Genomic DNA, 14,859 nt, shown 5'->3' with positions numbered 1-14,859 from the left:
GCCTGCTTTTCAGTGTGCTTGCTCCATCGTCGTACGAGATTTCCGGCACCATCTTTAAGTGGATCAAACAAACGGAAATACGACGGGGCGTCATCAGGGATTGCTGTCCCCCAGAATGCATAGCGTACACAGTTTGAATTGAATTGTGCGGTTGGTGAAAAAAAACACGCCATTTGACAATAGATTTTGGTGTTTGTTTCGAATTGCAGACTTCAGTTCATTCCAAAGCTCACCAACGTAATATCGATTGTTTACTGTTGATCACTTTTAAAGGTAATGTTCCAAAAAAAGCGTCACTGACCCTTGAGGGTTTTTTTAAAATGAAGATGCCGGGTGTTTTGATTCCATTCTATGGCGTTCGTTTCTGATTCTCGAAGCGATTAATCTCTGTTTCATCTCCAGTAATGATTCACTTCAAAAACATTTCAGCTTCATTAGTGTGATAGTCCTGTAACTGCTGACAGATTCTCGTACGATTGTGTTTGCGCTCTTCACCTTATGGTTTTGGAACACTACTTGCGCAGGCTTTACGAAAGTTTGAAAAGTTTCGGCTGCCGTCGACATTTCGTTGGACTGACTCAAGTCAGTTTGGGCAAGTGTTATACCAAAATAAAATATCTGACAAGTTCCATATTACTAATTGGCTCGAACTAGGACGTGTCGTCGCATCAATATACTTTGTGTCGTACTAGCGACCAGTATTTTGTTGCACTTTGTGTCCCGTGTCCATTATAGGAAACACGTGGTGACGTTACTTTAATCAAGTACAGTGATGAGGAAGAAAACACATCGTGTTATGAATGATGTCAAGACGTGCTCATACTACCAACGTGTTTTAGCGTGTCCTCGAAAAATATCACAATGAGTTTACGATAATCCGACCGAAGCTCCCTCACTCCCGGGTGGTCGCAGCCATACCTTGCGGCTCGTCGTCTGTAAACAATTAATGCGTAGATCTTAAATACAATCCAAACTCCATTCGAAGAGGTTCACAGGTATCACCAAGACACTAAACTGCAATGTGCAGGCGACCGTGCCTCTTCGGCTCATACAACCGACCAGCTGCAACTTTCTGTAAATTGTTTCAGTACTGCATACGAATACTATGGCCTGACCGTCAACAGCCCAAAAATAGAGGTACTCTCCTAGCCAGCTGCTGAACTGCCTTTTTTTATCTTCTGGGACCAAACTGCTTAGGTCATCGGCCCATAAGCTTACACACTGTGGTGTCGCCGCCAGACACCACACTCGCTAGGTGGTAGCCTTTAAATCGGCCGCGGTCCGTTGGTATACGTCGGACCCGCGTGTCGCCTCTATCAGTGATTGCAGACCGAGCGCCGCCACACGGCAGGTCTAGTCAAGCGAGACACCCTAGCACTCGCCACAGTTGTACAGCCGACTTTGCTAGCGATGGTTCTCTGTCTACACACGTTCTCATTTGCAGAGACGACAGTTTAGCATAGCCTTCAGCTACGTCATTTGCTACGACCTAGCAAGGCGCCATATTCAGTTACAATTCTGAACAAGATAATATTGTGAATCATGTACCGTCAAGAGCGACGTTCATCATTAATGGATTAAAGTTAAGTATCAGACTAATTACGTCCGCTTTCTGAATTCTAATTCCTTGTCATGTTCCAGACCTCACGTCAGTATAGTTCTTCCCTCCTCACGCCAGCCTGCGTGAGCTAAAACGCGTGCATTTCGGCCCCACTAGTAACACGGTGTTGGCCCTTCTGCCAACACAACACACAATACTTAATCTAACGTAAAGTAACTAACGCTATGAACAACACACACACCTATGCCCGGAGGAGGACTCGAACCTCCGACGGGGGGAGCCGCGCGGACCGTGGCAAGGCGCCTCAGACCACGCGGGGTACTGCCTTTAAAGACAGCAATATGTCTGTTCGCAACACACCTTTGGAACAAGTAGATTACTTCCTCTATCTGGGAAGTGTATTATCGATTCGCCATTCACCGAAAGAAAGGACGTGAAGGAAAGGATACGAGCTGCGATGTTGCTTTTGAACGTCTCATACATCGGGTCTTCCCGAATAAAGATCTGACACTACGCACAAAACTGGTAGTGTATCGGGCAGTTGTTTTTTCTATCCTGTTCTATGGTTGTGAACCCTGGACGGTACACAGCTTTGATCTTTCGAAACTGGAACGCTTCAACCAACAGAAGGTTACATATAGCGATGGACGTCACTTCGTATCAAACAACTATTCTTGAGAAGGCAAAGACGTATAGCATACAAGCCGCCGTCATTCTCACCCGCTGGAGACGCCCAATCCGTCTGAGTTGGTAGCCAAACGACAGACTTCCTCGACAGCTTCAAACGTCGGATTACTTTACAAATGAATTAATGTGTTAAATAATTAACGTAAAGGATGCAAAGCCATTATGATTATAGACCCACAATCCTAATTAAGTTGTTTGTATGAATTTCGGATTATTCATTCATAGACTAATGAAAATTTTGCAGATGTATTCAGTTGTATAAGTGGATACTATGAGAAAAATGGTTAATGAATAGAGTAAGTAGTAAAGAAATAATAATCTAAAACGTCTTGCTGAATGCCGAAGTTGTTCTACATGCACAAGGTACAATTGCTAAGCGATAAACTGTTTTCATTTCATTATTTAATGGCGACAAAAGATTTACCAAAAGTTTGGAATTGTGTTCAAAATTTGTTGGAAGTCGCTAAGTTTTCTGGTTATCGAACGCTGCATGAGTTCGGTCACTGAGGTACGAAAGAAACTAGCCTTTCTTAAAACGTAAATTACAATGCTTATGACGTTACATCTCCTGAACTATGTGTCCTACAATGATATACCACTAATTTTCCTGCAAAATTATATGTGGTTACTGTCTGCAGTATGTGTTGCGTATATAGTTAGCGACAAATAAATAATAAAATAAAACATCATGGCCATATGCTGACGTTTCACTCAATAAGAAAGACAATGTGAAGAACTTTTTTTCCTTTCATTATTTTGTGAGGGGTGTCAGTGAGAGAAACTTCCAACAAACTTTACACACAAAACGTTTTCGAAAGTCGCCAAGTGATGTCATTCTCAAATGCTGGATCAGTATACATAATCTAGGTAATATTTAAAACATGAGAAATGCACAGTTTCTAACTTTAAGACTTGACTTATTGTGTTAAACCTTTAGCGTAAGATGATATCTCTTAACTGTATGAACTATTGAAAGTCAAATTATTGTTGCCCCTGGAAGTAGAAGTTGGGAAACGTACCCTTTCAGCCGGTTAGTATTATATGTTGTCCAATATAATTATCCGGGCTGTTATGCTCGCTACTGCGAGCCAGTGGGTGTGTTGGACCCCCTACGGACCCCCTTGAAGATGTCTCCCGCAGTCGGAGACGAAACGTTGGGAACTGACACAGAATTCATCAACCGACCACGGCATAACAGCCCGGATAATTATAATGGACAACATATAATACTAACCGGCCGTGAAATTCTACATTTTAGTATATTATATTTACACGAGAGGTCGACGGAAAACTTTAGCCGAATACGCCCAAACAAAATAACTAAATATGTGTCTTTTACGATTATAAGAGGTCTCATACAACAGTACTGAAAGCAACGCTTTATGAACGTTTGTGGTACAGACTCTTTTCCGGCGCAGGCCGAGCCTAGGTAGCCTGCAGTATGAATGAGGCCCTGCGTAGACAGACCAAAATAGAAGACATGCGGAAAACTACAGGTACGGTAGTGTGCCGACTGGAAAGGCAGGTAGATGAGCGGAGCTGCGACGGCGCGCTGGCCACTCACCGTTCTGTGTCGCTCTGTACTGCTCGTGGTACAGGTGCCAGACGCGCGCGTGCGCCTTGATCACCGTGTGGGTGGACAGGTAGTCGCCGATGCCCGAGGCGTTCTGCGACGGCGCGAAGCCGACACTCGCGTACCCATTCGCAAAGACGGCCGGTTCGTTGAACGTGATCCACCACTTCACCTGCGCAGACAGACGCTGCGAATAGTCTGAAAATTACCTTCTCACCGAGGAGGCTGAGTGGAACCGAGACTCACCCTGTCTCCGAAGTTTTCAAACAGAACCCTGGCGTACTCCACAAAGTAGTCGGCCATCAGCTCGTTGGGCCAGCCTCCGAGGTACTGCAGCGCTTGAGGCAGGTCGAAGTGGTACATCGTCACCTGCACAAGGCGACACACCACGGCTTTAACTCTGCAACGCGGTAGCAGTTTAGGAGATTTAAGATGCACTGATGTCCACATATGACACTCTTTGTCAATGGAATAGTGTTTACTCCAAACTAAATGTTCACTTTAAACAGAATACCGATACTGATTTTACAAAAAGTCTTACTATGCAGAAACGGTGATGGGAAACTTAAAAGAAGAAATCATCAGCCAGTATGTGAATGATGTGGTAGCTACAAGTTGTGCTCCAGATTAATAAGACCTATCATTTAAAACTTCAAATTTCAGTGCAATGCATACTACCACGTTTCACTGCAAAGTCTGAAAGATTAGACTTCTCATTTACGAATAATGTGGAACGAAAATTGTTAAATTCTAATGTAAGGGCATACAAATATTTTTTTGCCATTACAATATACATCGCATACATCATCCGTCAAAAGAATAACAGACGAACATTACCGCATACAATTTTAGTTCGTAAATAACGAATATTTTATTAAATGTTCTGTATCTACATATATAAACTGGAGTCCTCTGCTCGCGTCTCTTTTTGTATGTCCACGATAGTCTGAGGAACTAGTGTAGAGATACTGATACGGTATTGGAATTCTCGGGAACGGTATCCTGCTGCCAGTATCTGTCTCGAAAACAGGCAAAAATCCATTGTTTTCCAGTGTTTCGTCCGCGACTGTTTTACTTTCGTAAAATGAAGAACAAACCGTTTGTTCTTCATTTTACGAATATATATATGGTGTCCCTTTTATATTGACCACCCTAAATAACTGTTTTTCCAGATGCAAATTACAAAATGTTTCAAGCAAATGTTCCTTAACCGTCAGGGGGACATCAGTCAGCATGAGTGACTTCGTTGTAGCTTTGTTTTTTACAAAGTTATGAACAGCGGTATGGCTTTTTTAAATGGCACCCTGTATTTTTTATTCGGTGATTCATTTCCTCTCCTAAAGACCTACTCAAAAATGTATCACAGTGTACCATTCACTGAAACAACGTTATTAATTACGTAACACAACATTGACTTTGAGCACGGGATCACACACTCGCCCACTTGCTGGAGATGACAGAAAACAAATGAAAACCAAGTAAAAACATAACAAAAAATTGACTGACTCTCTTGTACCATTTCCCAGGAGTAGAGCATTCAAAGGTGCTCAAAGTGGTGGCCCTGAGCACCGATACACTGGTGCACTCTTTGAATGAAATAATTGTTCACTGCTTCCAGTATTGTCTGCTGAAGAGAGTTACAAGCAAGCACGATACGTTCCTGCATGCCCTCTAGAGTTGTTGGAATATCGCGAAAGACAACGTCCTTAATGCATCACCAACGAAAAAAGTCCAGAGGATTTAAATCAGGAGACCTAGAAGGCCAAGTAACTGTTCCTCCTCGACCAGTCCATCTGTCAGGATACCTTCGGTTCAGAACACGACGTGCTGGACATGCTGGACATCCATCGTGTTGAAACCACACAAGCATTCTGGTTCTTAGCGGCACTTCATCCAGAAGAGGAAGAAGAATTCGTCTGAGATAGTTGGAATACGCTGTGCCATTTAGACTACCATTGGTCAAATAAAGGCGAACAATTGTAGTACCAAGCATCCCACAACAGACGTTAACGCACCATTGACGCTTATGTTCCACCTGTCTAAGCCATCGTGTGTTGTCGCTGGACCAGTAATGCATGTTCCTTGTATATTTACCTGTCCTTTGTTTCAGAAGGAACATTCATCGGCAAATAGAACATTGGAGAAATTCGAGTTGGCGAGGATTTGCTACTGTGCCCACTGACAGAACTGTACACGATTCAGGAAATCATTCCCATGCAATTCCTGATGTAGGTGTACACGGTAAGAATGGATCCGGTGACATGTAAGAATACGATGTACACTGGTTTTAGGAATGCCAATCTTGTGGTCAAGCTGTCGTGTGCTCACATGTGGATTCATAGCAACGAAAGCGAGAGCAGTAACTTCAGCAGTTCCGTCTGTGCGAGTGCTACGACGATTGCTTTGTCGTGGGCTGAAACTTCCCGTTACCTGAAGCGTCGCAACAAGACGAGGAAACACCCGTCTGGAACATGGGTTCTTGTCAGGATATCGCTCTCTGTACAGTTCCGCTGCCTGTGTAGCATTTCGCCTACCTTCAACAACAGGCAGCCGGAGTGGCCGAGCGGTTCTAGGCGCTACAGTCTGGAACCTCGCGACCGCCACGGTCGCAGGTTCGAATCCTGCCTCGGGCATGGTTGTGTGTGATGTCCTTAGGTTAGTTAGGTTAAAGTAGTTCTGAGTTCCCGGGGACTGATACCCTCAGAAGTTAAGTCCCATACTGCTCAGAGCCATTTGAACCATTTCAACAACAACAATAAAAGAAACGCTATGTCGATGCGGTTTGTAGGACGGACAGCCTTTACTGTATGTCTGCTCTGCACAACAGTACTTAACAGGGCTAAACTACTGTACTAAATGTACCCGTACATAAGAACACAGTATTGCAAGTACCGTTCTGCTAACTTACATTCCCCATAGCTGAGTAGCATTTCTACCTTCTCTTCGTTGGTGTACATTCTACTCACACCAACTGACGATGGAAGACGAAATGACGGGTGTGCATTATAATTATGTTTACATTTGTCCTCTGTCAACGTCAGCACGTGGATGGGTTCCATTACCCCGAGCACCTGCACTAAGCGCTGGAACGTCAACGTCAATGTTGTGGTTCAAATGGCTCTGAGCACTATGGGACTTAACTTCTGAAGTCATCAGTCCCCTAGAACTTAGAACTACTTAAACCTAACTAACCTGCGGACATCACATACATCCATGCCCCAGGCAGGATTCGCTGGTTCCAGACCTTAGCGCCTAGAAACGCTCGGCCAGCACGGCCGGCGTCAATGTTGTGTTATGTAATTAATAACGTTGTGTTTCAGTGTTGGTACACTGTGATACATTTTTGAATAGGTCTTCAGGAGAGGAAATGTATTACCGAATAAAAAGTACAGGATACCATTGTAAAGAAGTCATACCGCTGTTCATATCTTTGTAAAAAACAAAGCTATAACTAAGGAAATCGTACTAATTGTTGTCGCCCTGACGGCTAAAGAACATTTGCTTGAAACATTTTGTAATTTGCATCTGGACTTACAGCTTTTAGGATGGTCAAGATAAGTAGAACACCCTATATATAATAAAAAAAATTATATTGAAACAAATAAGCCCTCGGTCACAAATATTAAGTCAAAATTGATCTGGTTTCGACGCTGCTATGAGCATCGTCTTCAGAATTAGACTATCTGTACTAAAACATTAGGTATATAGCACATTAATAAAATTAAAGTTTATGCTGACTCGAAAAGTTGCAGTACTTACAAGTCACATATTAAAAAAGATCTCAGCCGGAAAGGCGACGGCATGAAGAGTTGTGAGATGGCGAGCCGCTAAGGGCTGCTCGTACTGTGGACAAGGGTTGCAACAAGACTGAGGTGCCCTCTTTAGAACGTGTGGGCAAGTAAACATGGTGTTGCTACGAGCGCCATCTAGTAGCCGCAGAAACAACTAGGCTACTGTACATTCAAAATTAGACACATGAAATTGTGATGCAGCTGATTCAGGCATAACGTAAACATTAATAATAACAGAATGAAGTTACATATTTATCTGCTTTAAATAGAGATACATTTTGTAACGTAAAAACATTAGTTACGACATACAAGAAAACAGCAAAGATGTGACAGGAAAACAACATTTCGGTAAACTGCATGAGGAAATCTGAATCAAAGATCAAGCAATGGCTTTATACAATCAAAAAAGTTTTTATTTCGCAGCTGCAGCTGTTCGTTGAGAATGAGGCCATCATGACGAGTGAGATGTTTGAAAATCTCCAATTCCTCTAAGACATCTAACCTACGCCCCTTCTTTTCGGTATGCAGAATGTTGTTATCGCCTATGGCTTTAGGCACGTGTCCAGTAATTAAGAGATGATCGGCAAAGGATGAATTTAGGGGACTGGTGCCGTTCTTTCTCAAAAGATGTTCTTTATATCTGACGGTGAAAGCACGTCCGGTTTGCCCTATATAATAGGAGGAGCAGGTATCGCAGATGATCTTATAAACGCCAGAACTTTCTGTAGGGGAGCGAATGGATTTCAAATTATGAATGAAATATCTCTTCAGATTATTATTAGTAGAGAAGGCAACATTGCAGTTGTATTTGTTGCGAAGCATGCGCTGAATCTGATAGGAAAGGGCTTGTTTGTTACAATATAATTCTGACACGGTCACTGAACCTTAGCAGCTATGTTCAAATTTTTACGTTTCTTACCTGCCCAGGTATCTAAGGCTGCTTCTAAATATAAAGAATTAAAAAAGAAAATTCTAAATACAAGTACGGCTATCTATTTTAACAAGCAGTGTGAAAAAAGGGGACTTGTCCCGACTTATACAAAAGCCTACATCAATTTTTCTGTATGTAAGAAAAATCCAAAGTCCTTTAGACCTATCATTAAGAATATTATTTGTAATAGGATAAAAGAGCTGTACGCTAAAAAAGACCGTCTTAACGAAGAAGCATACCATTTGTACTCAAATATCACAAACACTTATCGTGTTAACTATAATTTCAATATTGACGACATGTGGACGCAAATTAACGAACATCTAGAGATTTGTAAAATAGTTATAATGCAGAAACCTGAGAAGAAGCTCAGTAATCTTTTTTGTCTGCTTTCTAATCGAAAAATCCCCTCAGAATACATTTCAAAAAAGCAGTCACGTCTTTCATGAAAGAATTTTAAATAAAACCAAAACCGTCTTTACTGAGAATGAAAAAGTCCTGTTAGGAAAAGGACTAAAATACAATGTCAGGCCTAACCTGTCAGACACAAATGTGAGAGAAAATATGCTTGTTGATTTAAAAATCGGTCTCGATTATAATAAGATAAATAATGCTTCTCAAGCCAGAATTGCGTATGATGTAACCCGCATGCCAGAAAAACATGCAGCTACTTTGTCTACTGCGACGCATAACGACAGAATTTTAGTAACTTCCATTAATAATAAACTTAAAACAGCAAATGCTTTAATAACTAAATCCGATAAAGGTTGTTGTCTAGTCATTGCTTATATTTCTATTTCTAAAACTGAAAAATTCTTCAGTGAAAACAATATATCGGAGCTGCATGATGATCCGACTCCTAAATTACAGAAAGAAGTAAAGTCAGCCATTAACAATACAAAATTGCTTATAAAACCTTTCCAAAAGAAACTACTCATCAATATGAACCCTCAGCCCCCTAAACTTCGGTCCCAGTTCAAAATTCATTAACCTAATCATCCAATACGTCCAATCTCCAATAGCATGAATAGCGCATATCACGATTTGCCAGATTTCTACAAGAAACTTTGAAAAAATCATTCGGTTTCGAAAATAATTATTCCGTTCCTAACAGCCACGTTTTGGTCCAAAATATTAAAAACTTAGTATGCAGTTCAGACACCAAGCTTTTTTCCTTAGATATTAAAAATCTTTATACCAATGTCCCGGTACATGAGACGCTCATCATTGTGGAAGAAAGCTTACGTCAACTTAAAAAGATCTATCAGATGAACAGATTACTGATTTTATGAATCTCATTAATGTCGTTGTCAAGTACAACTACTTTGAATTCAACGGACAACTGTACCAGCAGTCTGATGGGCTCGCTATGGGCAACCCTTTAGCCGGCATCCTCGCCGACATCTTTATCAATTCTTTGGAAAAAAAGCTGTTTAACCGTGTCTCAGCCGCTTCACTAGGTATCCTTCCTTACACAAGATACGTTGATGATATTCTAGTCATCTATAACGGACCCGCCGATAGAATTGATCATATATTTAAACTTTTTAACGACCTCCATGAAAAAATTTCTTTCACTATTGAACTCGAAAACGATAACCGCCAATTAAATTATTTAGACTTGACGCTCACAATAGAAGACAATAACATCACTTTCAATATTTTTCGAAAAGAAACGTATACTGACCAAATCGTGTCTGCTTCCTCTTTTCATCCACAGTCTCAAAAAATGGCCTTTTTTCACTCTGCCGTCCACCGAGCCACCTCCATACCACTTTCAACAGAAAAGTTTAATGAGGAGATTAATTTACTTAAACCCATAGCAGTCAATAATGAATATATGCCAAACATAGTGGACGATATCGTAAAAAATAAAACTGCAAGAACTACCACGCTCAACACCGCATGCACTGAAATTAACCCAAAAAAAAACGTTTTTCTATTCCTTTCATAGGGCCCATTTCCTATCAGATTCAGCGCATGCTTCGCAACAAATACAACTGCAATGTTGCCTTCTCTACTAATAATAATCTAAAGAGAAATTTCATTCATAATTTGAAATCCATTCGCTCCCCTACAGAAAGTTCTGGCGTTTATAAGATAATCTGTGATACCTGCTCCTCCTATTATATAGGGCAAACCGGACGTGCCTTCACCGTCAGATATAAAGAACATCTTTTGAGAAAGAACGGCACCAGTCCCCTAAATTCATCCTTTGCCGATCATCTCTTAATTACTGGACACGTGCCTAAAGCCATAGGCGATAACAACATTCTGCATACCGAAAAGAAGGGGCGTAGGTTAGATGTCTTAGAGGAATTGGAGATTTTCAAACATCTCACTCGTCATGATGACCTCATTCTCAACGAACAGCTGCAGCTGCGAAATAAAAACTTTTTTGACTGTATAAAGCCATTGCTTGATCTTTGATTCAGATTTCCTCATGCAGTTTACCGAAATGTTGTTTTCCTGTCACATCTTTGTTGTTTTCTTATATGGCATAACTAATGTTTTTACGTTACAAAATGCATCTCTATTTAAAGCAGATAAATATGTAACTTCATCCTGTTATTATTAATGCTTACGTTATGCCTGAATCAGCTGCATCACAATTTCATGTGTCTAATTTTGAATGTACAGTAGCCTAGTTGTTTCTGCGGCTACTAGATGGCGCTCGTAGCAACACCATGTTTACTTGCCCACACGTTCTAAAGTGGGCACCTCAGTCTTGTTGCAACCCTTGTCCACAGTACGAGCAGCCCTTAGCGGCTCGCCATCTCACAACTCTTCATGACGTCGCCTTTCCGGCTGAGATCTTTTTTAATATGTGACTTGTAAGTACTGCAACTTTTCGAGTCAGCATAAACTTTAATTTTATTAATGTGCTATATACCTAATGTTTTAGTACAGATAGTCTAATTCTGAAGACGATGCTCATAGCAGCGTCGAAACCAGGTCAATTTTGACTTAATATTTGTGACCGAGGGCTTATTTTTTATAATATAATTCTGACACTGTCACTGAACCTTAGTAGCTATGTTCAAAGATATACTAAAAAATGTTTTTCATCTCCACGGTTTCGATAGTTCAGGAACCTGTACTGTAAATTGGAATAGAAATCAACATAAACATCATTTCCGCCCTTTTTATTGCTCATGAAAATCACATATCGCATGTTGTACAACCATACAACAAGACCTTCAGAGATGGTGGTCCAGATTGCTGTACACACCAGTACCTCTAATACCCAGTAGCACGTCCTCTTGCATTGATGCATGCCTGTATTCGTCGTGGCATACTATCCACAACTTCATCAAGGCGCTCCTCAATGAGGATTTGATGTAGATCTGTCAGAGTGGTTGGTCGGTCACGTCGTCCACAAACAGTCCTTTGCACTCTATCCCAGGCATGTTCCATAGGGTTCATGTCTGGAGAACACGCTGGCCACTCTAGTCGAGCGATGACATTACCCTGAAGGAATCAATTCACAAGATGTGCACGATGGGGACGCGAATCGTCGTCCATGAAGACGAATGCCTCTCTAATATGCTGCCGATTTATGGTTGCACTATAGGACGGAGGATGGCATTCACGTATCTTACAGCCATCACGGTGCCTCCCATGACCACCAGCGGCGTACGTCGGTCCCACGTAATGCCACCCCAAAACAGCAGGGAACCTCCACCTTGCTGCACTCGCTGGACACTGTGTCTAAGGCGTTCAGCCTAACCGGGTTGCCTCCAAACACGTCTCCGACGATTGTCTGGTTGAAGTCATATGCGACACTCATCGGTGAAGAGAACGTGATGACAATCCTGAGCGGTCCATTCGGCATGTTGTTGGGCCCATCTGTACCGCGCTGCGTGCTGTCGTGGTTGCAAAGATGGACCTCGCCATGGACGTCGGGAGTGAATTTGCGAATCATGCAGCCTATTGCGCACAGTTTGAGTTGTAACACGACGTCCTGTGGCTGCACGAAAAGCATTATTCTACATGGTGGCGTTGCTGTCAGGGTTCCTCCGAGCCATAATCTGTAGGTAGCGGTCATCCAGTGCAGTAGTAGCCCTTGGGCGGCCTGAGCGAGGCATGTCATTGACTGTTCCTGTCTTTCTGTATCTCCTCCATGTCCGAACAAAATCGCTTTGGTTCACTCCTGGACACTTCCCTTGTTGAGAGTCTTTCCTGGCACAAAGTCAAAATGTGGACGCGATCGAACCGCGGTGTTGACCGTCTAGGCATGGTTGAACTACAGACACCACGAGCCGTGTACTTCCTTCCTGGTGGAATGACTGGAACTGATCGGCTGTCTGACCCCCTCCGTCTAACCGGCGCTGCTCATGCATGGTTGTTTACGTCTTTGTAATGGTTTAGTGACATCTCTGAACAGTCAAAGGGACTGTGTCTGTGATACAATATCGACAGTCAACGTCTATCTTCAGGAGTTCTGGGAACCGGGGTGATATATAATATGTATATGCGCTGATGCTTCTGTACAAACTTACGTACTTAATTATATATTTATATAATATATTTATGTAAGCGTCAGTGCCTGAGGCCTGGTCGCACTTAGCTTTCTTTTTATTTTCATATTTTGTTCAGAAGGAATTAAGTATATTTAAATATCGATCGGTATTCTATTATTATTAAGAGTCTATATATCAAGAAAAGACGTGCCAATTGAGAATTTAAAGTTCAATGTTTGAATTTCTTACATATTCAAAGAGTATTAGAGGATATTTGTGTGGTGCTCTCCATTGATACTGGAACCTGGAAGCTTCGCCTTTTTCGGGTAAGTGGTCCGCCAACAGAGATATCTTTTCCCTCCCCACTACTTTCTCTCGATCTGTTTCTTCGTAGTTATGTCGTCAATCGTTCTCTGCTGATGTAGCATGACAACTTTCCAATTCTCTCGATGAGAACTCTACTCAGTTTTGTGTAACAGAGGGTGGCGAGTCCCCGACCAAACACGGCGACATATCGTGCCGGCGTTTTCCAAGCACGACTCACTGCCCGTTCTCATAGCAGCACTTACGAAAGTACCTAAACTCCTGCCTCGGGAACTCATATCCTTTCTTCCACGAGTACTATCCCCACCCCCGCAAGGAATGCAGCAGAACCGCTGTGAAGCTTGGAAGATGCGAGATGAGGCACTGCCGGAAGTAAAGCTATGACGGCGGCTCGGCAATCGCGCTTGGACTGCTTAGTCGGTAGAGCGCTTGCCCGCAGAAGGCAGACGTCCCATGGTCGAATCCCGGCCTGGCCCACAGTGTTAGTCTGTCAGGAAGCTTCAATAAATTGTTCGTTTTTAGCAAAACGATGCCTCACGCTGGGCAGTTTGGTACCGCATTTGTCCATTGCCCACTCATCATTTGGCTATGAAAATTCATACAAAAATGATTTCTGTAATTTACAGGGAATCTTTGTTTTCACTCAACTCAATCATTTGAACAAAAATTGTAGCACTAACACTGGCTTGATACTTTTTCTAAGTGCTGAGCGTGTCGCAGTTACAACAGTTCAAAGTAATGCACTGTCGGATCGTGTTTCAGTCGCTTCTGATGCTCTACATAAGCGAAAAGACAGATTATGTACTGTTACAAACTCCTGCCGAAAATGTGATCCGTTTTAAGTTTCTGTCTCGCCATGGACTCTCTTTTCACGTCCCAACTTAGCCTCGGCAGAAATTTAGGATTTCATTTTGTACCTGACACAGTGGTCAAGAAAATACACGGCCAACTGAACAGGAGATGGGCCACATTCGTGCCACCAGGGGCTCCGAAATGTCCACCTGTTGCTAGTGTATTTGGAAGGCAGTGAAGCAGCGCCTCTGCGTGGCTTCGATTGAGCAAGTCCGTGGTATGTTTCCGGTGGTATGTAGCACAACATGTCGACCCACAGATCACATAGTTCCCTTAAATTACAGGTAGGTTGTCTTTAAACTCCAGTACCTTGGGGCTTGGTGACTAGGGGAATATCTCCGGCGCGACATACTCACAAGGGTTAGGCCTTGGCAGGTCGCTTGTGTAAAACCTAAAATCTAGGACTCCGTGATATTTTGGTTCAACACCCAACCGTTTCTGAGAAAAACTGGTCTAAAGTTCATGACGCGCCATCGATATATAACTGAAAATTTAGCATACACTCCTGGAAATGGAAAAATGAACACATTGACACCGGTGTGTCAGACCCACCATACTTGCTCCGGACACTGCGAGAGGGCTGTACAAGCAATGATCACACGCACGGCACAGCGGACACACCAGGAACCGCGGTGTTGGCCGTCGAATGGCGCTAGCTGCGCAGCATTTGTGCACCG

At 42.5% G+C, this 14,859-nt stretch overlaps 1 protein-coding gene across 1 annotated transcript in view; it reads right to left on the bottom strand.

The window, feature by feature from the left end:
- LOC126199107 (myrosinase 1-like) overlaps nt 1-14,859 on the bottom strand; it is a 79,561-nt gene that overhangs the window by 39,362 nt on the left and 25,340 nt on the right. The window contains exons 4-5 of the mRNA XM_049935860.1: nt 4,068-4,190; nt 3,813-3,993 (exon numbers count right to left, since the gene is read on the bottom strand). Coding sequence (XP_049791817.1) covers nt 3,813-3,993; nt 4,068-4,190 — 304 coding nt within the window. The remainder of the gene's footprint in view (nt 1-3,812; nt 3,994-4,067; nt 4,191-14,859) is intronic.

The sequence above is a fragment of the Schistocerca nitens genome, chromosome 8 (assembly GCF_023898315.1).
Source record: "Schistocerca nitens isolate TAMUIC-IGC-003100 chromosome 8, iqSchNite1.1, whole genome shotgun sequence".
Lineage (NCBI taxonomy): Eukaryota > Metazoa > Arthropoda > Insecta > Orthoptera > Acrididae > Schistocerca > Schistocerca nitens.
Note: the sequence above shows the minus strand (reverse complement) of the source record. Positions and strands in the feature narration are given on the sequence as shown.